At 35.4% G+C, this 27375-nt stretch overlaps 1 protein-coding gene across 8 annotated transcripts in view; it reads left to right on the forward strand.

Annotated features, from left to right (window-relative positions):
- CTNNA3 (catenin alpha 3) overlaps window positions 1–27375 on the forward strand; it is a 1730823-nt gene that overhangs the window by 880549 nt on the left and 822899 nt on the right. For all 8 annotated transcript variants that reach the window (XM_041748054.1, XM_041748055.1, XM_041748056.1 and 5 more), the window contains 2 exons: window positions 8381–8461; window positions 17844–17996. In XM_041748054.1, the coding sequence (XP_041603988.1) occupies window positions 8381–8461; window positions 17844–17996 (234 nt within the window). The remainder of the gene's footprint in view (window positions 1–8380; window positions 8462–17843; window positions 17997–27375) is intronic.

The raw sequence follows: 27375 nt of genomic DNA on the forward strand, positions 1-27375 counted from the left end.
GGACAGGGGTGTGGAAAGACTCTGGAGATCATTTAGTGCAATGGCCTCCATTTACAAATGCAGAGACTGAGGACCCAGGGAGTTGATTTCAGATCTCCCATTTTCTGATCCACAGATTGGATTTCATCCTCATAAACAAGATTACATTATACCTTCCTGTAGGGAATAATGACAATAATCTGTGAATAAAAACACCAATTGAATAGAATATCTAACAGCTATTAGGGCAAAGATTAACTACTTTTGTTCAAATATAAATACGAATTTTATTAATAAAACTGAGTATTACTTACTATAATCAAAGTATAGTTAACTACTTTTCCATTTATTTATCTACAGCCATTAGAAGGGTGCCCAACATTGTAGTGGATACTAAGATTACAGAGTGAAAACTTGACAGTTTAAAAGATGAGGAAGAGTATAAAAGGTAACAAAACATTTTGCAAGGGTTATCATTGAAATATGCAGGAAAACTGTGCAAAGACAAATGAAAGGGTTTTTAATGTCTTATTTTTTATGGAGGAAAGTCAGAAAAGATGATATGGAAGATGAGGTGCTTAAACTGAATCTTGAGTCATGAATTAAGAATTCTGAACAAGACGAAATCAGAACAGGCCACCTGGGTGGCTCAGTGGGTTAAGCATCTGCCTTCAGCTTGGGTCATGATCTCTGGGGTCCTGGGGTTGAGTGAGCCCTGCCTTGAGGGGTAGGGGTGGGTGGGTGGGGTCTCTACTCAGCAGGGAGCCTGCTTCTCCCTCTGCCTTTCTCCCTCTGCTTGTGCTCTCTATTTATAAATAAATAAAATCTTTTTTTAAAAAAAGAGAGATCAGAACATTCCAGGATAAAGGTTTAGTGTTTGGCAAACTGTAGGGAAATCAGCCAGCTGGTATAGTTTGGAAAATTCAAGTGTTGGTAACAATGGTGACAATATTGATAAGTATAATAATAACTGCTAGCATTTCTTGAGCCCTTATTATTGTCAGAACTTGCATATCCTTCATCTTTATTTTTTTTAGCCTTCATCTTTAATTCCTTATAATAATTCTATAATATAATTGCTCTATTATCTCCATTTTTATAGGTAAGGAAATTAAGACTTGGAGAAATTAAGTAATTTGGCTAAGGATACATGGCTGTCAAATGATAGAGCACAGATTCAAACACGATTTTAACTGTCTCCACAAACTTCTATATTATTCTGCTCATTATTTTTAAGAAATACACTTATATAATTTACATAAAATATTAATTTGGATTTAAGTTACAGCTCATTCAAGTCGTTACAGTATGGTGCATAAAGCCTCAGATTAGACTCAGCTCAATTTGATCCTACCACTTATTGCATTTCCTCCTGGGGTAAGATATTTAAATTTACTGAACTTCAGTGTCTTTGTATGCAAATGTGTGAACAGTTATTGCGTATGGCATTTAAAACAATAAATGTGAAGTACTTAGCTGTGGTAGATATTTGACAATGTGGGTTTCCTCTCACTGACTCTGGTCCACCTCAGCAGCCATTTGGTTGGGGCAGAGTCTTACTTCCCTAACAGTATAGAAGTTCAAGACACTTGCAGTCTTTAACCTATTTTCTTGATAAAGTTATTTTTAAAAACCTCATTTCAAGTCTCAACATTAATTTTTATTTGTTTTAGTTTTAGTTTTATAGCACAGACTTTGTTTCAGAAATATTTTTTTAGTATACCCTATTTTTTAGTATCCTAGTATACCCAGGATATTTTCCTGACATGCCATTCAGTATAGTGACATTCTAGAATAGATTTTATTTTTTTTAATGCTTGTCTGTTTGTATGTCTTTTATGCCTGAAAAATGTAGACTAGAATCTGTGCTTCTGCTAAGTGTTAAGTATGAAATATTTTTAAAGCTATTTTCTGCAGAGAAGAACTAATTTAAGGACATCGTATTTCATCTTTACCATGAATTGAAAATTTCATATTTAAAGAGAAATGTGTCATTTTAAAAGGTTGAATATGATGGCACACATTTAAAAAATTAAAAATAAATAACAAAACAACAACAAAAACATTTTTCTTGCTGTTTAAATTCCATACAGATTTCCTCTCTGCACTGATAACATTTTCATTTGATTATAAATTAGATAAATTTTCATTTGATTTAAACCTTATCCCTTAGGATTTGAAGTTTCCTGGTTCTTTTGAGGTCAACATCATGACCTTCGTAGTTCAAATGTTTCCTTTTATTTGTACCATTACAGATTTATATTATGCATATGTTCCCAACACATTTTTAACAGTTGCTTATGCGAAAACTTGGACAAAAGAAGTAATATGTTATCCTATAATTCTTCTTTTTTAGAGAATATGGCCCTACCACAGAATTTTAAAGTTAGAAAGGAATAAAGGAACAATGGGGACAAATCTTCCTTTGACGGGTATGGAAACTAAGGCCCAGCAATGTTATGGAATTTGCCAAAGATTACCTCTATCCAGTCTTTCTTTTCTCTATTTATTCAACAATAACTTTTGAGCTTCTGCTATGTGCAAAGCCCTGTAATAAATGCCATGAGGGACAAATTGTATGTGAGAAGTTTCTCTCTCTCAAGGATCATACAGTATGCTGAGAGAGATGCATGCAGGTAAGCTGGTAACCACAGGGCAAATACTAATGAAGTGAGCTCTTCACAAGCCCCTCAGCAATTCCAAAACTGATATCATCATCCTTGTATCAAGCTGGTTTTCCCTTTAAAGTGATCAGTTGAAAAGCTCTTGGATGGCTCAGTGGTTGAGCATCTGCCTTCAGCTCAGGTCATGACCCTGGGGTCTTAGGATTGAGTTCTGCATGGGGCTCCCCATGAGGAGCCTGCTTCTCCCTCTGCCCATGTCTCTGCCTCTCTCTGTGTCTCTCATGAATGAGTAAATAAAATAAAATCTTTTAAAAATAAATAAATAAATAAATAAATAAATAAATAAATAAATAAAATGATTGAACACCATTCCACCAGTCATCATTCCTGGAAACCTGCACACAAGCCTATGTTGTCCTCTTTTCTTTGGCCACCCTGAGCCTCTGCCAGTCATCAGCCTCCCCACTTTACTCAGAGTCCTTAGATCTATTGATTTTCTTCATTTGACTGCCAACACATTTATTTTAACACTTTTCGTCTTTCTGTGCACTATTGCTTCAAGTAACTCCTCTGTTAGTCTCTGTTCTTAATATCCTTCAGTACATTGTACAGACTCCAGCCAGGCTGATGTATTTGAATAGCAGTCTGTCTGTGTCACTCACTGGCTTAACCTCTATGGTACCCAGTGGTCTGTAGGATCAGCCTCATTTCTTTTTTTTAAGATTTTATTTATTTATTTATTCATTTATTTATTCATTCACTCATTTATGAGAGACACAGAGAGAGGCAGAGACATAGACAGAGGGAGAAGCAGACTCCCCATAAGGAGCCTGATGCAGGACTTGATCCCCGATCCCGGAATTACAACCTGAGTTAAAAGGCAGATGCTCAACCCCTGAACCACCCAAGCATCCCAGATGAGCCTCATTTCTTAATGTGTCAACAACCTTTAGGATCTGGTGTTCTCTCAAACATTTTATACTAGTTACTCTTTAAAGACTTTTGCCTTGGCTCCATCTAACTGTTCCGTTGGAATGGTCTTCTCTTTCATCTTTGCATGGCTGACACCTACGTATCTTTCAATGTTCAAATGTTACCTCCTCAGGAATCTTTCCCTCATCCTTAGTGGAGTGCTGCAGAGATTACCCTGTATGCCTTTATTTAATACCGGGTTTATGTTTGTTTCTAACATGAGATGTGTACTCCTCAAAGGCAAGCATTAGATCTAATGTATCATCGTCATTAGTATGGTGCCTGGTTATTAATAGATAATAAAAGATGTATTGAAATGATTGGATTATTTATTGAACAAAGTATTATTTTAAAAAGTATAAACAGTATAAATAAGTATCATGGAAGTGAGTTATTAATTTCAACTGAGAAGCTCAAAAAAAACTTCATGTAAAATTCAGTGATTTAGTGGAGTCTTGAAAGAAGTCCATAATGAGAGAAGTAGGGGATGAAAAGTGCAAAATGAGACTTTTCACATGGGAAAAGTTCCTGAGTTATGATGTATTGCATAGAAAATAAAGGGCTCATTAAGGTATCTCATTAATGATTGATGAGTAAATATGGGAGTAGATCATATGGGGCCTTGAATACCATGATCAAGAATTTGTTATTCCATCAACAATGGGAATATGGTGAAGGGATTTGGAACAAAAAAGGAACAAAATTAGACCTTAAGTTTCTTTCTTTTCTTTAAAAATTTTATTTGTTTATTTTAGGGGGGTAGAAATCACGAGGGGAGGGGTGGGGCACAGGGAAAGGGAGGCAGAGAAGCAGACTTCCTGGATGAGCAGAGTGCAGGATGAGGGGCTTGATCTCACGTCCTGAGATCATGACCTGACCCAAAGGCAGTCACTTAACCTGCTGAGCCACCCAGGCGCCTCTAGACCTTAAATTTCTTTACTAAACAGCTTGAGGGTTGGGCTTTTTTGTTTGTTTCTTGCTCACTATTTTATTCTCAAATAAAATGTGACTTTCGTGAAAGTAGGAACTCATTATATATTTGAGTAAACAAATATGTGTTTTAGAACAGTACCGTCTGATATATCCTTCTGCAATGAGGAAAATTTTCTGTATCTGTGCTATACAATATAGTAGCCACTAGACACATGCAACTATTGCTTGCTTTAAGGAACTGAGGAATTGAATTTTTAATGGTATTTAATTTTAATTAATTTAAATTTAAAGAGCCACATGTGACCAGTGGCCATTATGTTGGACAAACAACATAGAAAGTTTTCCCTAACAGAGTCCCAACAGAAAACAGATGGAACACTCAAATTAGGATAATTCAAGGAGAATTTATTTATAAAGAGACATTTTTCCCAATGTGTGGGCAGCTTTAAGGGAACCACAAAAGAGAGTACAATTAACTGTGGTGTGACATGGGAGCCATGGTGAGACAGAATTGATGGAAAGACTCATAGTTAAGATTATAAGCCTGAATCACATTGGGACAGTATTTACAATATGCAATACTTTTACTGAAATTTCATTGAATAGAATCTATGTTCAGAACTGTTCTTTTCAGTGAAGTGTCTCCTGACAGTTTATTTACTGATGAGGAATGTGATTGCTTTCCCTACATATTGCTGATCTGTTCGTGTTTTCTCAGCACTTTTCCCTCTGATACTCCACTGTAAGTGGTACCTTTTCCTTTTGCAGGGCTGGGCTAACTTCATGGTGGCTCCTGCCAAGGCTCCTTTAAGAAGCATCCTCTCCTCTAAGCACCTAGAATGTAGGCAGGCTCTGACTGTTATCTGTGGTTCTGTTTTAATATCCTGCCCTTTCCTTCCCTCACTTCAGCATACACAATTCACCTTCGGTCCTAGCCCATTGCTTGATGATTTGTTCAGGCTTTGAAAACAGAAGGAATCAGGGCTTTTAAGCAGGATGGGGCTATTTCTCCTTGCTTTATTTATTTTTATGCCATGCAAAAGGAATAAAGAGGCATAAAATGGCTTGACTGAATCCAGTAAATCGGGATAAATAGAGCAAGGACCCAATAAAAACCTGGAGGTGAAAGAGAAGAAAGGTGGGGGTGGGGGGAGACAGGGAAGGAAGAAGGGGAAACTTTTTTCTTCCTGTAGTGATAGGGACTGTTTGTTATTACCTAGAGAACAAAATGTCTTTCACCCAATGAAACATTTTAAACAGAGATTAAGCTCTGGGTCGAAGTTAGGAAATCATCTTTATACTCTTTATTTTATCCCATCAGGTTGTCACCTCCTGTCATCCTTTATTAAAGTTTTGTATGCCACTGCTGCTTGCCCTGAGAAGGTTGACATCTTTTACTTATTCTGATGAATCTCATCACAGAAGCTAGAGTTTTTATGGTCAACACAACAGGAATCCCCTGTATTATTTCTGATGTCCTGTGTGAGGGGCAGTGAGGGGGAGGTAGCTCTTCAGTCTGTTTCACTCCTGACCCCTTTTACTAGCTCTGCTTTCATGAAGTTGAAAGCGACAACCAAGAGCTACACTGCATGAAACTGGAGAATACAGGCTAGGATCTTGAGGTAAAATTAGAAACTGTCTTCTAGCCCATTGTGTATCTGTTTATGGCATTGCCTTCCATGGCTCTGCATGAACTTTTCATAATTCTCCACTGCTACCAGAGATAATGCTGGGTAGGAGCTGTGAAGGCAGCCACCACTTTCATCTGGGTAATTGCCACCATTGCTTTTATTGCTCTGACATCTAGAATTTTATTTGTCTCTATTTCTTCCTCCTTCTTCTTCTCTCCACTTATTTCATTAGATACAGTCTCCATCATGTACACATCGCACAACTCATCTTCAAAAAGAAAAAGTGGTAAAAGACTTAGTAGTCCTCTATTGTTTTCCCCTAGGAGGCATCTAGAAATGTGTGCAGCCAATATTATTGGAATTTAGTAGGCGGGGACCCATGGATGCCACAGTGTATAAAGTGGTCTCAAATGATGGTGATTTTTTTTCCATCTTAAATATTAGTAACATTGTTGCTGAGAAAACCTCCCTGTAACTGAGGTTAGGTGGGTAGCAGCGATCTCAGCTAATAGAGGATTTTAGCTGTGCCTTGATAGGTAAATGCTAAAATCTCCTCAAGAATCAAGTATGACACCTTCCTGGCATTTGCGAGGCCCCTAATAAAACTATGTTGTGTGTGTGTGTGTGTGTGTGTGTGTGTGTGTGTGTGTGTTTTAAGATTCCATTTATTTATTTGAGAGAAAAAGAGAGGACAGCAGCAGGGGGGAGGGGCAGAGAGAGAGGGATAAACAGAGGGTGGATCTCAGGACCCCAGGATCATGAACTAAGCAACTGCTTAACTGACTGGGCCATCCAGGCACCCTTGTTGTGTTTTAAATCAAGTTGTTCACTTATAAACTAGTTGATACCATTCAATATGTCCTCTGCAAGTTACTTCAGGAATAGAAAAAAAAAAGCTATGCTTGTCAATATCAAGATTCTAAGAGTATTGTAGGAGTGATGAGTGTATTGGGAAATTTTCAAAATACTATTGGAACAAGGACAGGTGAGAGTTTACTCGAGGAGAGTTGGTGAGGGGAACTCTGTGGAAAACATTGAGGGACAGGATTTTAGAAGGAGGTAATTTTGTAGACACTCACTGAAGTCAAGAGTACATTATATATAAGAACTTGGGAGAAGAGATAGACATGTAGAGGAATATTGTTACTGGGAAGGATAGTACTTGAGAAAATGTGACAGAAGACAGGACTCAACAGGTTGAGATAGGGTATAAATGGTCTTATACTTCTTGTAAAGAAGTCTTCCCACTTGAAGGTAAGGATTTATGTGTGAATGTAGTCATTGGGCATAGTGTATGGCATGCTGCCTAATGGTCGATACTGCCTCAATTTCCTTCTTCATGGAGTCTGTGTTGTAAACTTACTAGTTATTAGCTGCTTACACTTACTTTCCTGATTTTCAAGGTCTCCTCTCAGGAGCCCTTTTCAGTTTATTAATTTAAATGGTAGCAATTTTCTTAGAGGTGAATCACATAATGATTTTTTTCAATCTTTTTTATACAAGATAGCACTGAAAAAAGTATGATTAGATTCAATTCAGTTGTCTCCCACAAAAGTAATATGTAGAAAACACCATCCAAGGTGACTCTCTGTGTGCTTAATAGCCTAAAGATTTAGGTTAAGTGTATAACAGAGAACTGTTCTGCTTAAAGAATGAAAAGGTGTTGCACAAATTATCTTAAAGAGCCAAAAACAGCGTCCAGTTCCTACTTGAAACAATTTGTTCTTGGAATATTGTCAGCTAAAATTGTGGTCAACTTTTGCAAATTGTATGAATTTGCACTGCATATTTTATTTAGTGTTTAGCAAAACTCCAATATGGCTCTGCATAACTTACAAAATACACCATGAAAATGACTTCAGAAACTCCCACAGAAGTTGACAAATTGGGCATCTAATGCTTTTAAGCTAATTGTGTGCTTAGAGGTTATAGAGTCCACTTGTTAAGAATGAATATCAGAGTTTCTTGGAGAGAATGCTCTGCCGACTGCCACACTGAATGCAACCCAGCCCTGTATCAGAAATATTGCAGAAGCTTAAAGAAGAAAATAATGTGAGCTTTAATCACCATTCTACTTAGTCTTAAGTGAAGTGCTCATGAATCATATGCAATATCATAGCAGTTTTGAAACCTATTCTTGAATTTTCAAGCTGTTATTTTCAGGAAATTTAGAAAGCAAATTGCTAAGTGATAAAGAGTAATCTGATACCATTGCTTATGCCATTTTTTTTTCCTTTGCAGGCTGGAAAAAAGGAAAGGAGTAATACCCTGAATATTGCAATAGACAACATGTGCAAGAAGACAAGAGACCTACGCAGACAGGTGAGGGAATACAGAGGCATGGAGACAGAAGCACCATACAAAATAATTTTTTTTCCACTGCTAGAATATTTACTTCTTGTTTTTGTCCTTTTTCAACTAATTTAGAACACAAAAGAACAACAGTAAATATATACCTTCCATATTTACATTACATACATCATACGTTTGTGGCAAATGTAAAGTAGAAGAAAGAGAGTGTGACTTAATATCAGGCAGACCTGGACACCTGGGTGGCTCAGTGGTTGAGGATCTGCCTTCGGCTCAGGGCGTGATCCCCAGGGTCCTGGGATCGAGTCCCGCATCAGGCTCCCCTTAGGGAGCCGGCTTCTCCTTCTGCCTGTGTCTCTGCCTCTCTCTGTGTGTCGTTCATGAATAAATAAATAAAATCTTAAAAAAAAAGAAACTTAGCTTATCATCCATATGCTTAAGGCAAACAGGTAATCAGAGATGTACCAATTTGCCCTTTCAGTTCTTTTCATATGATTCAAAAATTAGTTTCTGTTAAAGCTCAGACTACTTTGTGATCTTAGGTCACCAGGAACACAGGATTAGGAAGGATTTCATTAAATAATTTAGAAGTCCAGTATTATGCCACAAGTTATTTTTTTCCCCAGAACTATGAAGACCTAGCTATTTTCAGAAACCTTTGCTTTCCATTATTTTCCAACTATATAATAACCAAAGTTCTTTTTCTTGCACAACTTGAACTTGGTCACCATTAACTCATAAAAGAAAGGCAAAATATTTTCAACCATAAGCTTTTAATACAATATATTATTGTAGTTTAATGGGAGATTTAGTAAAATAGCCTGAGCAATCTTTTAATTCAGAAGTAGATTTGGAAATGGAATAAATAGGGATCCCTCAGTCAGTTAATATTAGCTGTAAAAAAAAAAAACCCAAAAAACAAAAAAACACAATTTTGAGGGCTGGGGAAATTCCAATTTCTCAACTTTATGGCCTTAATGTGAATTCTATTTCTATTGTCAGCACTTAGAATCATGGGATGTGAGAGTTGGAAAGAACATAGCTCAACTTGTGTTATAATGCAGATGAGAAAGCAGGCCTGTGTGGTGAGGTAACCAGCCTAAGGAGGAAGCAGCATCAAACCCATACAAGGTCATAACCTACACTCAAACTTACCCCACAGGGCCATTCTCCATCTTCATTGAAAGACTTCTATTCTCAATCTTGTTAAGGATTTCTACTCCATCGGCTCCTCTTGGGATTTAGAAACGTTGCTTTATGAGCTATCAACAATTATATCTTTCATTCCTGTCTCATCCCTCTCTACTGCCCTCAACAAAATGTTAATCTACTTTATACCCCCAAAGCTTTTTGAATCATTACTATAAAAAAAAGTCAAGATAAAGCAATCCTTTATATGTAGGATTACTAGATTTAGCAAATAAAAGCACAAGATACCCAGTTAAATTTGAATTTCAGATTAAAAACAAAAATGTTTAATTATGTCCCAAATATTGTGTGGGGCATAATTATATTTAAAAAAATAGTGTGTTTATATGAAATTTAAATTTGACCAGGCTTCTTGTATTTTATCTGGCAATTCTACTTGTGTTTCCACCTCACTAACATCAGTGAGATATAGAAAGAACATGGGGGATTACTAATACTTTTCTTTATAGTAAAGAGATGTTCCCAACTATAAAAAACTGCTGTGTTCCAGAAGTATGAACCTTCCCTATGGTCTTGTAGTTGAACATATTCATTGTTTTAAGTATCACTGCTTAACAAACCACTACAAACAAGAGCAGCCATTTTATTATGTTTCAAGATTCCATGGGTTGACTGGGAGTCAGCAGGGCCATTTTTGTACTTTTCACTTGTGGTCTCCCATGGAGTAGCAGTGAAATAGTGACTGTGTCTGGGTGCAAGCCTGGGTATTTGAGGCCTCAAGTGCCTCTTCTTCCCTCTTTTCATGTGGTGTCTAATTTTCTTAGGACCCTTTCATGTGAATTCTCTCTCCAGTGGGGTAACCTGGATTTCTTGCATTATAGTTCAGGGCTCCAAGAAAGGAGAGATGGAAGCTGCCAAACCTCCTTTAAAAAAAAAAAAGATTATATTTATTTATTCATGAGAGACACACAAAGAGAGGCAGAAACATAGGCAGAGGGAAAAGTAGGTTTCTGTGGGGAGTCTGATGTGGGACTGATCCCAGGACCCTGGATCACACCCTGAGCCAAAGGCAGATGCTCAACCACTGAGCCACCCAGACGTCACGCTGCCAGACCTTCTTAATGCTTAAGCTCCAAAGTTACCAGAATGCTATTTCTTTCTCTATTAAAAATAGTGATGAATCCTGCCCTAAGTCAAGAGGAGCAATAGACCCTCAAGAAGTGATATGTGTGTACAGAATGAGTGGGGTTGTTAGAATTTTGTCTCTGGAGACATCTGGGGTCTCTAATGTCAATAAGGTTGTTGCTATGGTTTGTTTCCAGTATCCTTACTTGCCCTCCCTTGGACTTCATTTTCCATCCTGATGTTTATACTTTTGCAATAATAAAAACTAGTTTAACAGCAACATGAGTCATCTCCACCTCTTCTTATTCTTGCAAAGTTTATCAAGCAGTTTGTTTTAAGCATCTTATATATATTCTTTTACACAGGAAGAAGAAAGTCCCTACCCTTAAAATGTTTTTCTTTGGAATATTTTTTTTTTTCTTTTCTTTTTTTCTTTGGAATATTTAATGTTCATAAATCATTGTGGATCTGTTTTTGTTTGCATGTTTGTTTTTTGTAAACAATAATCAGAAAACATCTTCTTGCTCTTTCATCTAACCTCCTTGCTTACTCAGGGCTGGCTTGTCCATCAGCAACACAGAAACATTTTGGCTTTGGTTCAGAGAACCATTGGATTTCTATGAGATATTTCCATGAGATGGATTGCTTAGGCAGATCTATTGGTGGGGGGAGGAGCAAATTATAAATTTCATTTTGGGGCAATAAGATTAAATGACCTGGATGGTGACTTAGTGTTTATTTCTATGAACCATATTGCTTTGTAACTTTTTTGCCTGTCATCACTGAGAATGAAGACAGAAGTCTTTGGCATGGTGTTCCAGGTTCTCTATGATTTGGCTATGACTTTAATTGACAATATTCATAATGTTCTTTCTCTTTCACTCTCTCAGTTCTTCCTCTTCACCACACCACACATTAACCTGTTCTCTGACTAAAGAGACTACTTATTATTCACCAAATTTTCTATCACTTTCAATTCCCCAAAACACATGTGTTTTTGTGTATATGGTTTGTTTCACTTAGTGCTTTTCCCACTCCTCTTGCTCCCCCCATCTCACCCGTAATCAACCTTAGGACCTTCAAGACTAATGTAAATGCTACTTCTCCCATGAAACCTTTACCGTTTTCATCAGCTGGAATTATTATTATTTTTCTTTCTGGAACACTTATAGCATGTGTAGTTCTTTTATAGTAGTGATCATATCCTGCTTGTATTTTTCTTTTTTAATGGATTTTTTCCCTCCCACTGGATTTTAAATCCTTAAAATGGTAGTTATAACAACATCTCTCACTTAGTAGTGCTTTCCAAAGCTCTCTACAAACTCCTTACATTAGTCTTTACATTATTGGCTTTTATTTCTGAAACAGGAAATAATTCCATAGTATTATTATCTCAATTTCTCAGGTGAGGGACACCTGGGTGGCTCAGTGGTTGAGCATTTGCCTTTGGCTCAAGTCATGATCCTGGGGTCCTGGGATCAAGTCTTGCATTGGGTTCCCTACAGGGGGCCTGCTTCTCCCTCTGCCTATGTCTCTGCCTCTTTCTGTGTCTGTCATGAATAAATAAGTAAAATCTTTAAAAAAAAATCTCAGGTGAGTCAATTTACTGAATACCAATTAGTTAACTGCTAGACCTTAGGTTTGAACCTGAGTTCATCCAACCCAGCCCAAATTTGTAACCACCATATGGGGGTCAGAAATATTTATCCTCAAAACTCCCAGTGCCTAATAAACTGATTTTACCATCCTAACTATTTTTTTATTTACTACTTATTTTACAAGTTTTTTTCATTAAAATTGTTTCTTCCTTCAATCTCCTTCCCCATCACTTATTTGAGAACTGAATGACTATTACAATTCTCAATATGTGAAGAATATTTGAGGTTTAAAAATCCTCAAAAAAAAATAAGCCTCATTTCTCTGTTTAAAAAATTAAGGCCATTGAATATATTACATTTCTAATGTATTATGCAGAGTGAAACATACATTTGATATTACTAAAGGCAGGTTAAAATTTTCATTTGTGTATATTCAGAAAAAATTGCCTATTTCATATATACCAAAGTAAAGACTTGAGGTATGTCAAATTAAATAGGATTCTAATAAAACACAACAAACAATACAAAAACTTGTTAGTTGCTGAGTTGTTGAATTGCTCTCTGCATCTCTTCCCCATTTTAGTAATATCAGTGCCACCCTTAGAAAAAAATATGTATGTCTTTATACCTCCTCGTCTTCATCCTCATAATCAAATAATATTAACAATCCATAAGATACAAGTATCATTAAGTTGACACAGTGGGTATACATTGAATTAATTATTAGGCGATTTAGTTCCTATTAGTCAATTGAGTTTCGACAGTCACATTTTGCTATTTGACTTAAAATTAAAATGGCATTAATATACACATATCTAATTTGTTCTAGCTCCCGAGGACAATTTTTTTCTAAGACAGTTTATTTTCTTTCCATTCCTCTTCCCCTTACAATTTCATTCTTTCTTATTCCTTTATTTAGTGGTAGTGGGGGCAGTGCTATCTTATAGTTTTCATACACAGCTTTCACTTTTGGGTTTCAATTGTAGAGAAATATATTATTTTATTTGAGATCCCAAACCACTTACATCAGTGGGAAATAGAAAAATTGATGTCTCAAAGCCTTTTATTAAACTGTGGTGAGAAAAGATGGAAAGCCCCGTAGTTTGATTTTGTGCCTGACATCTTTCATGCCTGGCCACAAACAGGTATTTATTGAAAATACATACCTCTAACTCCTATTGGCCTCCCACTAACTTCACATTTTAGTGCTGCAGCTTCTAAGATTGTCCTATTTTTACATTGGCATGTTGGATTCTTCTTTAAGGTTTTTGTATATCATTTAGGTGAAAGGAATGAGTTGCTCCATTGGGTGGGAAAAATAATATGGAAATAAATAAGATAGAGGCTTCTTACATATTATGCACAGATACAGAGGAGTATACAATTTAAATGAAAAACATCCCATGTGTCAGAATATGCCAGAGCATATGAAGAAAATTACTTAGCATAGTGTTTGAGGCATTCCATATCTTGTCCCTATTTGCATTTCTAGTCCTCTCTCATAGTAATTCCTCTCTAACAGTCAGCACAGCACAGGGGATGAGAGAATCAAATTCAGTAGTGTGCAAAGCAGAAGTGGCAACGTGTGATCATCAAGGGGTAGTTTATGTTAAGACATCAGAGTCTGCTACTTGGTACATGATCAAAAACATTATCACGAGACAAATGTGTCTGTTTTATATTGGATTACCATGAAAGCAGATCCTGAGACCAGAGCCTTAGAGCAGGTAGTTTATTTAGGAGGCACTTCTGAGAAACATGTGTAAGACAATATGAAATGTAAGATAACAGGCAGGGAAGGAGGAAGGAATATGCTATTCAAGGTTGCTACTGTAGACAGCAGGACCTTAAGGACCCCCAAGAAGGGAAAAAATGCCTCCCAGAATTGTCTAACTGATGGGTAGAGACCAAGAATTTTATCCAGTCACTCCCATCTCCACTGGTTGATGGTTGTTTCCAGTGGTATTTCCTCTTCACAACGTCCAGGCTGTCTGTGCTTGGGCTGAGACTCTCATAGATACTTGGAGCACAGCCTGAGGAAGAATAACAAAGAGAAGCAGGGAATGCATTACAAGTGGAATGTCTTGAAAGGACAAGGAACTGTTCCCTTAAAGCAACAGCTGAAATCAGAGATCCAGTGGTTGAGACATCACCTTTTAATCTTTTTGTCTTACTGTTTTCTTTTTACCTGAAATACTTTCCGTTACCTCCATTATTCCTAAGAAATCCTGTTCCAGTCCTCACTCTATCATTGTGTTCTAGTCACACTAAATTCTTGTGATGTCTTGAGCATCTCTTTCTTTCTTCCTTTTTTTCTTTCTTTCTTTCTTCTTTCTTTCTTTCTTTCTTTCTTTCTTTCTATCTATCTATCACTTATGATAGTCTTTATTCTAAAATGCTATGCTTTCCACTTCCCAACTCCTACTCTTAACAGCTAATTCAACTTTTAAAATGGAATACATATGTCTCATCTTTGCAGAAGGCTTTTTAACCGTAATGATCCAAGCTAATTGTTTCTTATTTGTCTGTGGTTCTTTTAAGATACTCATCAAACTCTCTTTGCACTTCTCACTCCCTAATATTATAGTGTCTTTGTCATCTTGACATTCCCAGGTTGCCTAGAATGGTGCCTTGGCCTTAGAGAGAAGGCTCAAAATGCATTTGTTAAACTGAATGAATATACAGCTATAGGAAAGAAGATTCATTCTGCTCATTATATTTGAATTATATTATGTCAGCTAATTTCTGCCCATTTTCCAACAGAAGTTTGAAAACATTGGCATAGAACTTATTTGTAAGCTCATTTTGCAGTCCTTCTGTCTTGTCCTACTGAACATAATATCACACCTCCATGGCACACCTTTTCTCATTTACTGTGTTTTGTACTTAGCAAAATGCTTTAGAATAAAGTAAAAATATGTGCTCCTAACATGGTCTAGGTAAAAGAATTAATTTAGCCAAAGCATTTATTCATTTATTTATTTATTCATTAATAATAATAAATCAGCTATAACTCAAGCTTCACCTTTGCAACATGTTTCAGCACTTCTGTATGGAATGAAGGATTGAAGGAATAGCAGCAAGATCATAGCTGAAAATCTTGGGGAAAAAAAAACAAGGGATTAAATACCATTAAAATAAAGGGAAGACAAATGGTGTGTACCATAGAGGGGAAATGCACATACTGTAGCAAATGTATCCAGTGCTGTAAAATTACAAAAATTATTCAAATAATTTAAAAATTGGCACAATGTGGAACAACAGTTACTCTCTATCTCTCTAGATTTTTGTATATGACAAAGCAAAATTATTTTTTAAAAAGCACAAGAGAACAGTTGAACTTTCTGGGTATAGTTGTAGATGGGAACATACATCAGTCTCTTATATGAGAAACAATCACTTTTTAAAACCTGTGTCTCAATGTAGTTAATACCTAGTCTTGCTTCTTCATGTAATAATCAAATTACTAGAAACATGAGTTTTTTTCTCACTCTCTCCACCTCCACTCATCTCCATTCATTCTTCAAACCATTGCAATAGGACTCCTGCTTCCATTTTTTCTACTCAGACTGCTCTCACTAAGTTAATCAATAACCCCTGAGTGATTAGGCAAGTCTTCTTTTTATTGAACTTACCTTTAAAATTAGACTCTGAAATTCATTATCTTTTTGAAATTCATTTGCTGTCAGTTCCCTGATTTTTCCCTTATTGTAACATTTAACAACTCTCATTTCTCTATTAGATTATAAAGGATCATGCATTTCCACCTTGCTATATTTCATAATGGCTTGCTCTTGGTTGAAAGATAAGGAAATGATGTTTATAAAAAATTGTTGAATTGAATGGAATCAAATACACAGAAAAGAAGATTCAAATCCATAATGTGGGTACTATAATTGCATCTGGTAAGATAAGTTCATATGGCTAGAGCAGTGACATAGATTTATTTGAAAGTTTCTCTTAGTTGTTGGTCATTTGGTCTCTTTGTTTTTGGCCATCATCTCAGTTTTTTTTTTTTAGATCCTACTCTCCCATCTGCATGACTCCCATATATGGAAGTATTTCCTAAGATTTTATTCTTGGACATCTTCTCACTATGCATGATCCTATCTGCCTCCTTGGCTTGAATTACCTCCCATATGTATGTTGGCTATTAATTGCATATCTTTAGTACAGATCTCCTCTTAGCCCTCCTTCAATATATCCTGGTTACAAATGAAAGAAAAAAAGAATAAAGGGGAGGGATCTAATTGAAAACTGTTCCGCCTCTGAGATTCCTTCTACTTTTACGTATCTGAAACTAACATAACTTGTAGTGCCCAGTTCAAGTCTAAATTGTGATTTGTTGCCCGATTTCTCTGGTCCACTCTTTATGGACATCAAACACATTATTCATTCACTCAAGGTCTTCCCTTTGCCTTGTAACTCCTTAGTATTCTGCACTCTGTCCTAGTAAGTGCTCAGACAATATTAATTAGTTGCTATTAGTAATTTGCCATTCTTCATGCTAAGCATATTCTTCCCTTAGGGATCTCCCATAACCTCTGTGAAGTTGTTAGAAGCCAGAAAATTTCACAGTTCTGGGTAACTAGGGTAACAGTCTATTGGTTTTAAAAAATACTCTAAAATAAAATTTTCACAGGGGGAAAATTATAAATTTCTTCTGATAGCTATTCATCTCTTTGTTTTATTGTATAAAGGTTATTAAACTAAATAAGGAGGTTGACTAAAAAACTGGGGAGCCATTCATAGTCATTGACACTGTTGGAAGACATTCTTCAAGACCCTTTAGGACTCAATATTATATAAACACAATGCACTAATTTTCCACTGCAGTTTTAAATTTCAGAAAATATCTGCTGAATAGAGTAATTGCCTGATTGTCATTTATGAGCTTATACATAATCTAATTTAAAAGAACTAATTGTAGCAGAATGTTATACTTGTTTAATAATTTAAGGTGTAAGGGCAAGAACAATTAATGGAGATGAAGAAAATTGGACATCAAACTCATTTATTATTCTCCTTGCTCTATTAATCTGTTATCAACTGGCATAATCGGTGATCTAACTTGGTTTAATTACCATGAAGACTACAATTTAGCTAATCAAAATTTATCATCAGTTCCTCCAACAAAGTAGAAAACATTTCATAATTTTGTAATTATGAAAATACATGATGTACAATGTTGTTTGTACACATGCATAAACATCACTATAGTACAATTTCTTTGAGAGAAAATGGAGTATTGTCACTTATAATCTGACCCCTGAGCTAAGTAGAATTTAAGAAAAAAATAGTGCATTTTGGTAACAATAGAGCTATTAAATAGATCAATGTTTTTTTCCCTTGGATATTTCTTTTTAACTTTGTAAGTGACATTCTTACAGTCTTAAATATTATTAGTTTAGAGATTGTGTAAAAATATATAAGATGAATTTTGTAACTACGGAGATTGGAAAAATAGGAAATAACATGAACCATTTCCTGAAAAAAAAAGTGAATTTTTTATTTCTCCTCAGCTCCGTAAGGCTATTATAGATCATGTGTCAGACTCCTTTTTGGATACGACAGTCCCACTTTTGGTTCTCATTGAAGCTGCCAAGAACGGCCGGGAAAAGGAAATAAAAGAATATGCTTCAATATTTCGTGAACACACCAGCAGGCTTATAGAGGTAAGCATGTTAGAACTGTAACTACTCTAAATCCAGGAGAATGAAGCTCTCATTCCCCATTTACAGTTAAATTGTACTCAGATAAAAACTTTTGACAACTTATAACAAATGAAGCAAAGTTCAGTATTGTTTTTTATGTAGTTTTTTTTTAAGGCTACACACACACACACACACACACATGAACTGGTTAAATGCAGATATTTTGTTTTATCCCTACAAATATTTTCTTCCTGTTCTAACGTGAAAGTATCAAATACTCTACTTCATGCCATATTATTATTTCTCTACCATCTTTTCATGGCTTTATTACCCCTTCAGCATGTCAAATCATATTCAACTATGTGACATGACTATAGAAAAAGAATTTCAGATATACAGGAGTAGAAATATCCAGAATAAATAAGTGGGGGTAGTGGGTTGATTCATCTCCCAGTAGAGACCAGAGGAGATGATAAAACTATAATCTCTTCTGTTTGGAAGATGGAAGCATAGAAATGCCCTATGATTTGGGGGCAAGGTGGTATATTGCTAATAGAACCATAAAATGCTAGACATTTCCTAGGAAACAGATAATAGAACCTATTGTATTATGGGGATCTGTAAGGTAGCCTCAGTTTAAGAGAGGCTGAGTAGAAGGATTTCTAACACCAATAAGGTGACAGTACTCACAAGGCCAGGAACCAGTAGCAGAAAGGGGAAGTGTGCTTGACCAGATTCATACAACAGAGCTGATATACTGCTAGGACTGATCAGTATGACTTCAGTGTTGTTTATGTCTAGTATCTGCTCTCATTGGCAGCGCTATGCCATGCTGGTTATTAAACATTCTAACTGCCACACCTTCATATACTGGTCATGAACTTTGTGATGAAATATGTTTGGGGGCTCAAATTGCTTATAAAAACTGGTGAGTTTTTATGTCAGAAATAGACACCACCTAAATTAGAATCACAGCATTTTAAAATAACATCTATTAAAATAGAGGACTTCCTCGATGTCTTTAATGTAGACCCACTGGGAAGGAAGTTTCCAATGTAGCTAGCATTTGCACTATAAACCCTCTGGTTTCTAGTGTTCACATTTAGAAAATGAAAGGAGTTGATGAATAGATAATTACTAAGATTATTTCAGCCTTAAAGCTGACCTCCCTTCAACTCTGAAATCTACTTTGAACTTCCCAAGGACTATGTGAGACAGGGTAACTGTTACAATTCCCACTGACCTTATATGGAAATAAAGGTACAAACTCAGACTAGGCTAATTGGAGCCAGACCTGATTTCCAGGCTTACAAATTTTAACTAATTCATTTGATTATTTATTATATTTTCCGTCTTATTTATTCCCTCTTGTATTCATTCCTCAGATGTATATTCAGTCTTTACCTGGGAAAATGTTAAAAGTAAGAGGTAAAGCAGAAGAAACAGGTCATTAAAAGTGTAAAAAGTGTAAAAGTGTAGCCCCTGACAATCATAAACATTTTTTCTAATAATGTGTTCTCTAAGGTGAAGGTACACCAAATTATGAAAACAACTTTTTGGTGAAATATTCTGAAAGTAAAAGGTTTCTGCTAGGAAAGTTGCATCCCTATTTCTATTTCTTCGTTTGGTGTTGAGCATGGAGCCTGACTCAGGTCTCAATCTCACAACTCTGAGATCATGACATGAACTAAAATCAAGTCCGACACTTAACTGGCTGAGCCACCCAGGTGTCCCAAGACTCCTAATTTTGTTAGATGCAGACTGGAAAAAATGAAAGTTTTTTTTAAGTATACTGCTTGCCCACTAGGTTGTTTATATATATCAAGAAGAAAAAAAGAATACTGCATTTATCTCTCAGGAAAATTTCTTTTCGAGAGGAGCTGTCTAACCAAGGCAACAGAGAAAAATCATCATTAATTTACTACAAACATTGAGCCAGAAGTATCTGTGACAGAGTCCAGGGAAATAGGAGAGCTTAAATTTATCAGTTTTGAAGACATTGTGAGTTTACTCTGTATAGATTGCTTACTAATCCTCCACCTTTGCTTTCCCTTCTACCTCTCCATCAGGACTACTTAGACCCATCTTATTCCCAAGCTGAGTAACTTGACAGAGCAGGACAGAAAGTCTTAGATTCTAAATGACTTCAAGGAAAAGCTATTTTCAACATGTCTGGGTTTTGATACCTCAACTGTGTTTGTCAGAGAAATCTAAAATCAGTGAACTTGTTGCAGTAAGACTTAAATGGAAAGAAAAGTAAGTCCATTTTTAAAGAACTCTTATCAGATCGTTCCAGAAAAACTCCATGCTGTTAAAGGAACACTATAGATAGTGGTTAAGATGGTAACTTTTATTAAAAAAAAATAGAAAAACAAACTAGATTTTAACACATAGCAAAAACAAACAAACCCATAGCATTAAGAAATTCTATGGGTAATAATTAGCAGCCAAAAGGATTTGGGATATTAGAAAAGAAGTGGGAATGAGGAACAGAGTGGCCCATAAATTGGGCCTGAACATTCCCATTCTCTAGTAGGGTCATGTCTGAGGTCTCTTGTTATATTATCATGCAGTTTGATATAAAATGATCATGGGTGAAATGATGGTTATAAAATACTATATAGTGTCAATCCCTGGAAAACCTAGATACTTATGGCTAATTTTGTTTAGTTATGCTGAACTAAGTAACTGCTATGCAAAGCTTATTCTACTTTGAACATCCAAGTTACTCTGTGTTTTTGGATCCACTAAGCCACCGTGAGAATAATAAGGAGTCAAAAGGTTAGCATTTAAAAAAATTCATCTTTGCATCATGATTAGTTATTTAATGACAAATGTGCTCATTTAATTATACTCCTTAGTACTTTGATCTTGCACTGGTGGTGAATTAGGGCATCATTAACTCTACTGACTTCCACCAATAATACCTATTAAACACAAAATTTAAAATATTAATTTTATCTTAAAATTTAAAATATTCACTAATTCTAGTGAGTAAGAATTTTATCTGTCATCACTTTGAGCCTATTCCATTAGCTAAGTCTATGCAGCTAATATTCCATGAATCTGCATTGAATGAAGGAACACATTCATAACACTAACTCACTTTTATTTCTCTCTAAAAAGTTATTTGGGGGATTCTGGTAACTGGATTTGGGACAATGTCTGAGCCCAGTTATTTAGTGGAGTGCCTTTCTATTCTTGAAAATAATTCATCACAATAATATTAACAAATACCTTTGCCATCAATTATCAGATAAGGCCAATGTTATAAAGTCTACTCCAGATCTCCCTCAAATGGAATTTATCACAATTAGGTAAAATTTTTAAGGATTTTGCCCATGTCAGAGATAATAGTTTGTAACTTTAATGTTGTTATATAGCTGTTATTCAGAAGAAATTGTATTCCAAAAAATGCATTGCTTATTACAATGGCTGATATTTAGTATTTCTTTAAAATCAATTTCTAAAACTCCACAATTATTTTTTAATACACTATGATTTGTTCTCAGCAATCAGTTCCTGCTGAACACTACATAGTTGCTACTGACTAAAAAGGTAAAATCTCCCGTTTATCCCATGGATTTTACTATATTAATTATCATTAAATGTGACAGTATTAATGATCTAGGCCTGAAATTTTTCTGTGAATTAGAGAAGTTTCTCTATGTGAAAAGCCAGCTTCGTCAGTGCTTTGACTTATTCATCAAAAATTCATCTGTCTTGATGCACCTTATTTTAGTAAGTTTCATGGGAGCCTTTCATCAAAAAGGAAAAAGTGGGTGGACATTTAATTATAATACTTCCCTCCAACCTACAAAGCTGATTGTTCCCACTCACAAAATGGCGATCCAGATTTAGCAAGGCCCCATTGCCAAGAGAGAAGGCTGTAGAGGGGACTCTTGCTGTTTGCAAGAAGTGCTCAGAGCTCTCAGCTCTACTTTTATCTTTGCATTTTGACAGAATCCTGTTCGAGTGTCACACATTGCTTTAATTGATGATCTGTTATCAAATAAGGATATGCTCAGTTACAAATAAATGAAGCTTTTAGAGTCCCATCTCATTCTTCCTCCTCCCCCCAAAAAAGAAAAAAAATGAAAAAGAACAAACCCATACTTATACTTGTACACAAACCAACAACTGTTCTCAGTGAGCAGCTTGGCAGCTCTCCTCTTTTGATGGCAAAGAGATGTTATAGCTAAGTCAGGAATGCTTTTGCTTATATAGATCACAGGTGTGACTGCCCACTCCCTGGATTAGAAAACTGTTCAGCATCTTAATCCTCTTCCAGCTAAAGCTCACAATGAACATGATCCTTAAAACCCTAACCTGAATCCACAGTGAGTGACATTTCCCTGTTGGAGAGGTTTCTTTATAAATTTTCCATTCATAGTGTTTGGAACATAGGGAAATGGGGAGTGAAACCATTATAGAAAAGTCAGAGACTTTCCATAGTCGGATGTAGGTATTTTTGAATGAGATATTAGTGTCTTGGAATTAGGAGGGAGAAAACTATATGGCATTAGAGTAGTTTGGGAATTTAGTTTAAAGTAAGCAATATAAGCAATATTTACACCAAAACTTACCAACTTGGCAGGAGTTGGAGTTGAAAAACTAGAACTCCAAGTTGAGTTTACAAGCATGACTAAAGTCACAATGCTCAGTCCTATGTTCCAGGAATATTAGAGTAATGAAATCTAGATCACTAAGTTGGCTGAAGATGAAGGAGGTTGGAGGCAATTGATGAATACCCTAGAATATTTGATTGCCAGACTGAATAGAGTAGATTTCATCTTAAGGACTGGATGATCCAATATTGGATTTGGAAAGCTGCAGTTGCTTCTCCACACAAAAGGGTCTAAAGGGAAGCCATATTTTAGGAGAGTTTGTGTATGGATTATTTCATGTTGGGCTATAAAAATTTTCTAACCCCCAACAATTGATTAGAATCTCATGAACATAAACTGGTATTTTTTAAAAAAACTGCATTTAAAACTTAATTTAGGGATATGTGAGTGGCTCAGCAGTTGGGCGCCTGGCTTTGGCTCAGGTCATGATCCCAGGATCCAGGATCGAGTCCCACATCAGACTCCCTGTGAGGAGCCTACTTCTCCCTCTGCCTGTGTCTCTGCCTCTCTCTCAGTCTGTGTCTCTCATGAATAAATAAATCTTTTTTAAAAAACTTAATTTAATCTCATACAGTAAAGAAAGAGAAGAAAAATATATTTAATAATGAACTTGAAACATAAAAGCAAATGATTCAAGACTTAATGGCATTAGACTAATGCTATCCAATAGAAATAAAAGGCAGAACACAAAAATCATTTAAAATTTTCTAGTAGTCACACTAAAATAAGTAAAAATAGATAGGTGAAACCAATCTTAGGTTTTATTTAATCCAATATACCCTAAATATTATCATGTTAATATGTAATAATATAAAAACTATTAATAAAATATCTATTTTGTACTAAGTCTTATGAATCTGGTGTATATTTTATATATATGGTCTATCATAATCTAGACTATCCATATTTTAAGTGTACAATAGCCAAACATGGATTTCGGCTATGTATTAGACAGTACAGTTCTAGACAGATGATTGGCAAGTTGAGGACCAGAGTATATTCATTCATTCATTCATTCATTCAACAAAATGTCTTAAGTGCTTACGATGTGCTATATACTGTGATGGACCCTAATGCCTTTGTCTTTGTTTTCCTAGACTGATGTACAGTAAGTACAGCATTCAGTAAATCATTGTTGAATGCATTAGTGTATAAACAAAGTAGAATGTCAGCTAATCCTATGGAAAAATTTAAAAGATGGCAAGTATAGACTTGGTTTTGAATTTTTGCTTGATTGTATTGGGAAAGTCACTTAATATCTCTTATATATCTTTTTTTTTTTCTTATATATCTTAATACAAGACTTAATACAAGTCACTTAATGTCTCCTGCAAAAGACATACTCCATTGTAAGGTGAAAACAATAGTGAGATTGAATAAGATGACACATTAAAGTACCAAATGTCACATCATGTGTCATCTTCTCCTCTTTCTCTCTTTTAAACATTTTTTATCCAAAGTCTTATGTGGAAAGAGGTCACTTGAGTCTCCAAAACTTCTGATGAGCAATAACATTTTCCTTTTGGAAAATTCATTTTATAAGGAATTTCAAATATGCTGTAGTTGTTGTACCTTTGTATCCAACTTCCAAATATAGGTAAATGTTTTTCAGGAATGTTAACAGGCCAGAAGATGGCATGTACAAAATATCCAGCTGAAATTATGTCTCCAAAGTTTTGATATACACTTAATTGGTGTGTGGAGTTTCTCTGAAACTGTAGCTTTCCAATATTACTCTTCATGATGGTATTTGGCTAAGAGTTAACTAGCAAACATACTAACTAACAATTACTGATGAATAATTTCAGGCCTAGAAGCCAAACTTCATTTCAATCACCAGTCTGATTATGCAAGCTGGGACTGATCTATTTCTTTTAATCAATTCACTATTCTACTCAATTAAAAAAATATAGAGAGTGAATTCCTCCAATGTGCTCTATAGAGCTCATCTATACAGAGCCCTGTGTTTAAAACTTGATTCCATTTTTGTCTTTTGTATTTGAAAACATGATTCCCCTGAAAAACATATTTACTTCTCTGAATAAGTGAATTCCTCCAATGTGCTCTATAGAGCTCATCTATACAGGGCCCTGTGTTTAAAACTTGATTCCATTTTTGTCTTTTGTATTTGAAAACATGATTCCCCTGAAAAACATATTTACTTCTCTGAATAAGTGACTTTAGTAAATCATTGAACGTCTCTGAAGTTCAGTCTGTAAATGGAAAATGAGAGCTTAAATAATCTCCATTCCTGCCATTTAAAATTCTAGAAACCAAAAAGAGAAGAGTTCTTTCATATGTTTTATATGTACAGATAATATGGTGGTGGATGGAGGTGTCTGGTTAATCAGAAGTGTTGGAAGAGTGGCTATTTTGTTGCTTTTACAAGACAGAAAAAAAAAATCTTTTTTTGAATAATAAAAAAGAAGAACAAAATAGGAAAGAAAATAAGATAAAATAAATAAAACATTTAGGTAATCTGTACCAGAATCATGCAATGCACCTTAAACTTTTTACCTCATTACATTCATGCTCACAATGATGGAGATAAATATTTTTATTACCATTTTGCTGATAAGGAAACTCTAGCCGAGAGAAAATTTGCCTAAGGTCAATTAGCTAAATGACAGAGTAGGGAATCAACTTGGTTCTATCAATGGCAGAGATTAAAGGAATAAAGGTAGCACAATAAATCTAAAAATAGATAGTGAGCCCAAGTTTTATATATGTTTAATTTCTTGATAGAGACAAGTGACATCTTTCTGAATGCTTTTAGACAAGAGAACTGCTATTAAATGAATAAAGATGCAAAAGTTTCAAGAATTGATTTTATTTTTTTCCTACAAGTCTCTAATCTTTTGGGGGGTTATAGTAGACATACAATGTTATATTAATTTCAAGTGTACAACTCAGTGATTTGATACGTTTATACATCAGCCATGTTCACCATTTAGTGTAGTTCTAATCTTATTCTACTTTCCCTAAATAGAAAAGTAGAAAGCCAGAGGCCACATTATACCCATGATATCCTTCTGCATGCAGTAATTCTTTATAACTCTTAAGTAACTGCTTAGCTAATAGTGATTAGGTCAAGGTGGAAGATCTAAGTGAGATCAGGGATCATCTTCTGATGAGAAAGTATAAGAAGTCCATTTATAAATTGACTGGAACTTGGAATATGTTTTACCTGTTAATCAATGTTATGTACACTATTTAGCTTTAGTCCACAGTCTATTGAGTCCTTAATAGAAGTTAAAACTTACAGAGCATTTATTAGAAATATTCTTCCTAACCTAAAATGCATTTAGAGGTGCCCCTCCCTATCAATCAGCTCCTTTTCAGTCTTGTATGCAGAGTATCTTTCAGATAGGTGCAGAAAATTCAAATACTTACAATCGGGGACATTAAAATAATTAATGAAAGGGCTTGGTAGGGTGGGCCTGTGATGAAATGGAGAGCATAAGCTTAGTTTAAAGGGTTGGTCTATACTCATCTTCAGTCAACTATTGCTCTGCATGAATGAAGGCCCTATTTTGTCAGACATTACAATTTCTCAAAAGAACTCAGAAATACAGATTTTTAATATGAAGTTCTGTTGGTTTCTAAGTATAAACATTTAAGTCAGTTTAAAACAAAATAAAATAGGGGCGCCTGGGTGGCTCAGTCAGCTAAGCATCTAACTCTTGGTTTCAGCTCAGGTAATGGTCTCATAGTTGTGGGCTCAAGCCCAGCATTAGGCTCTGAGCTCAGTACTGAGTCTGCCTCAGATTCTCTCTCCCTCTCCCTTCTACTCATTTTCTCTCTCTCATAAATAAATAAATAAATAAATAAATAAATAAATAAATAAATAAAATATTTTAAAACAAAACAAAATAAAACAACAACTCCATCATTTGTGCCAATACATAATGCCAAGGACCACTAGTTTTGCAGTGTCTGCTCTAAGGTCACATTTTGAAAAACAAACTTAAACAAGATGGATGTTTGTAGGTGATGTAGATTAGATCTGGGGAATGTCTTGTTAGTAAGAATCAGATATTAAAGTTAGGTGGTAAAATGCAGAAAGGTAACTTGATTTAGGGAAATGGGTTCTTTCTGCTTTTCTTTCCTATTTTGGTTAGCTTTGAAATAGGTGGTGAATTAAAGAGTTAGGAGCACAGTGAAGATAAATATTTCCTCCTATCTCCTCTGGTGCTTGCAAACATTGTCAGAGTAGAAATAGGGAGAGAGAAAGTGGGATCTTGCCAAAGGATCATCCAAATATATGTTAGACCCAGTGAAAGCTATAGCTTTGTATATCCAGAAAATCCCTTTCATAAAAAAACAATTAGACCTGTCACTTTCTGCAAGATGAAAGTGTAGATTTGATGCTTTTAAAGAAATGTTCCCATTACTGAAAAACAAAATCAGATTTACTCTGGATTCCATTGACAACTTTGTCTAAAGTACAGGCAGTATGAAAACAGACTTAATTTTTTCTAAAATCACTCTGACATTTTGTGATATTTTATACATGGAGTCCCAAAAGAAAACCAGAACATCCTTAGAGGGTTTGACTTTTGTGCTTTGAATCTGGCTAGTAAATGACTACTACAAGATTATATTTCCCTTCCCCCATATTTCTTTCGTTAACCTTCCCTTTCACTCTTTTATTCATTGGTATAGTCAAATTCTTTCTCATTGTGTCAGAAAAGAATATCTAAGGTTGTTTTAGTTTTCCTTTGCTAGCAACATGATGTCTAAAGAGTTTATATTTTAATAAAGCCATTTAT

The sequence above is a fragment of the Vulpes lagopus genome, chromosome 3 (assembly GCF_018345385.1).
Source record: "Vulpes lagopus strain Blue_001 chromosome 3, ASM1834538v1, whole genome shotgun sequence".
In the NCBI taxonomy this organism is placed as follows: Eukaryota; Metazoa; Chordata; class Mammalia; order Carnivora; family Canidae; genus Vulpes; species Vulpes lagopus.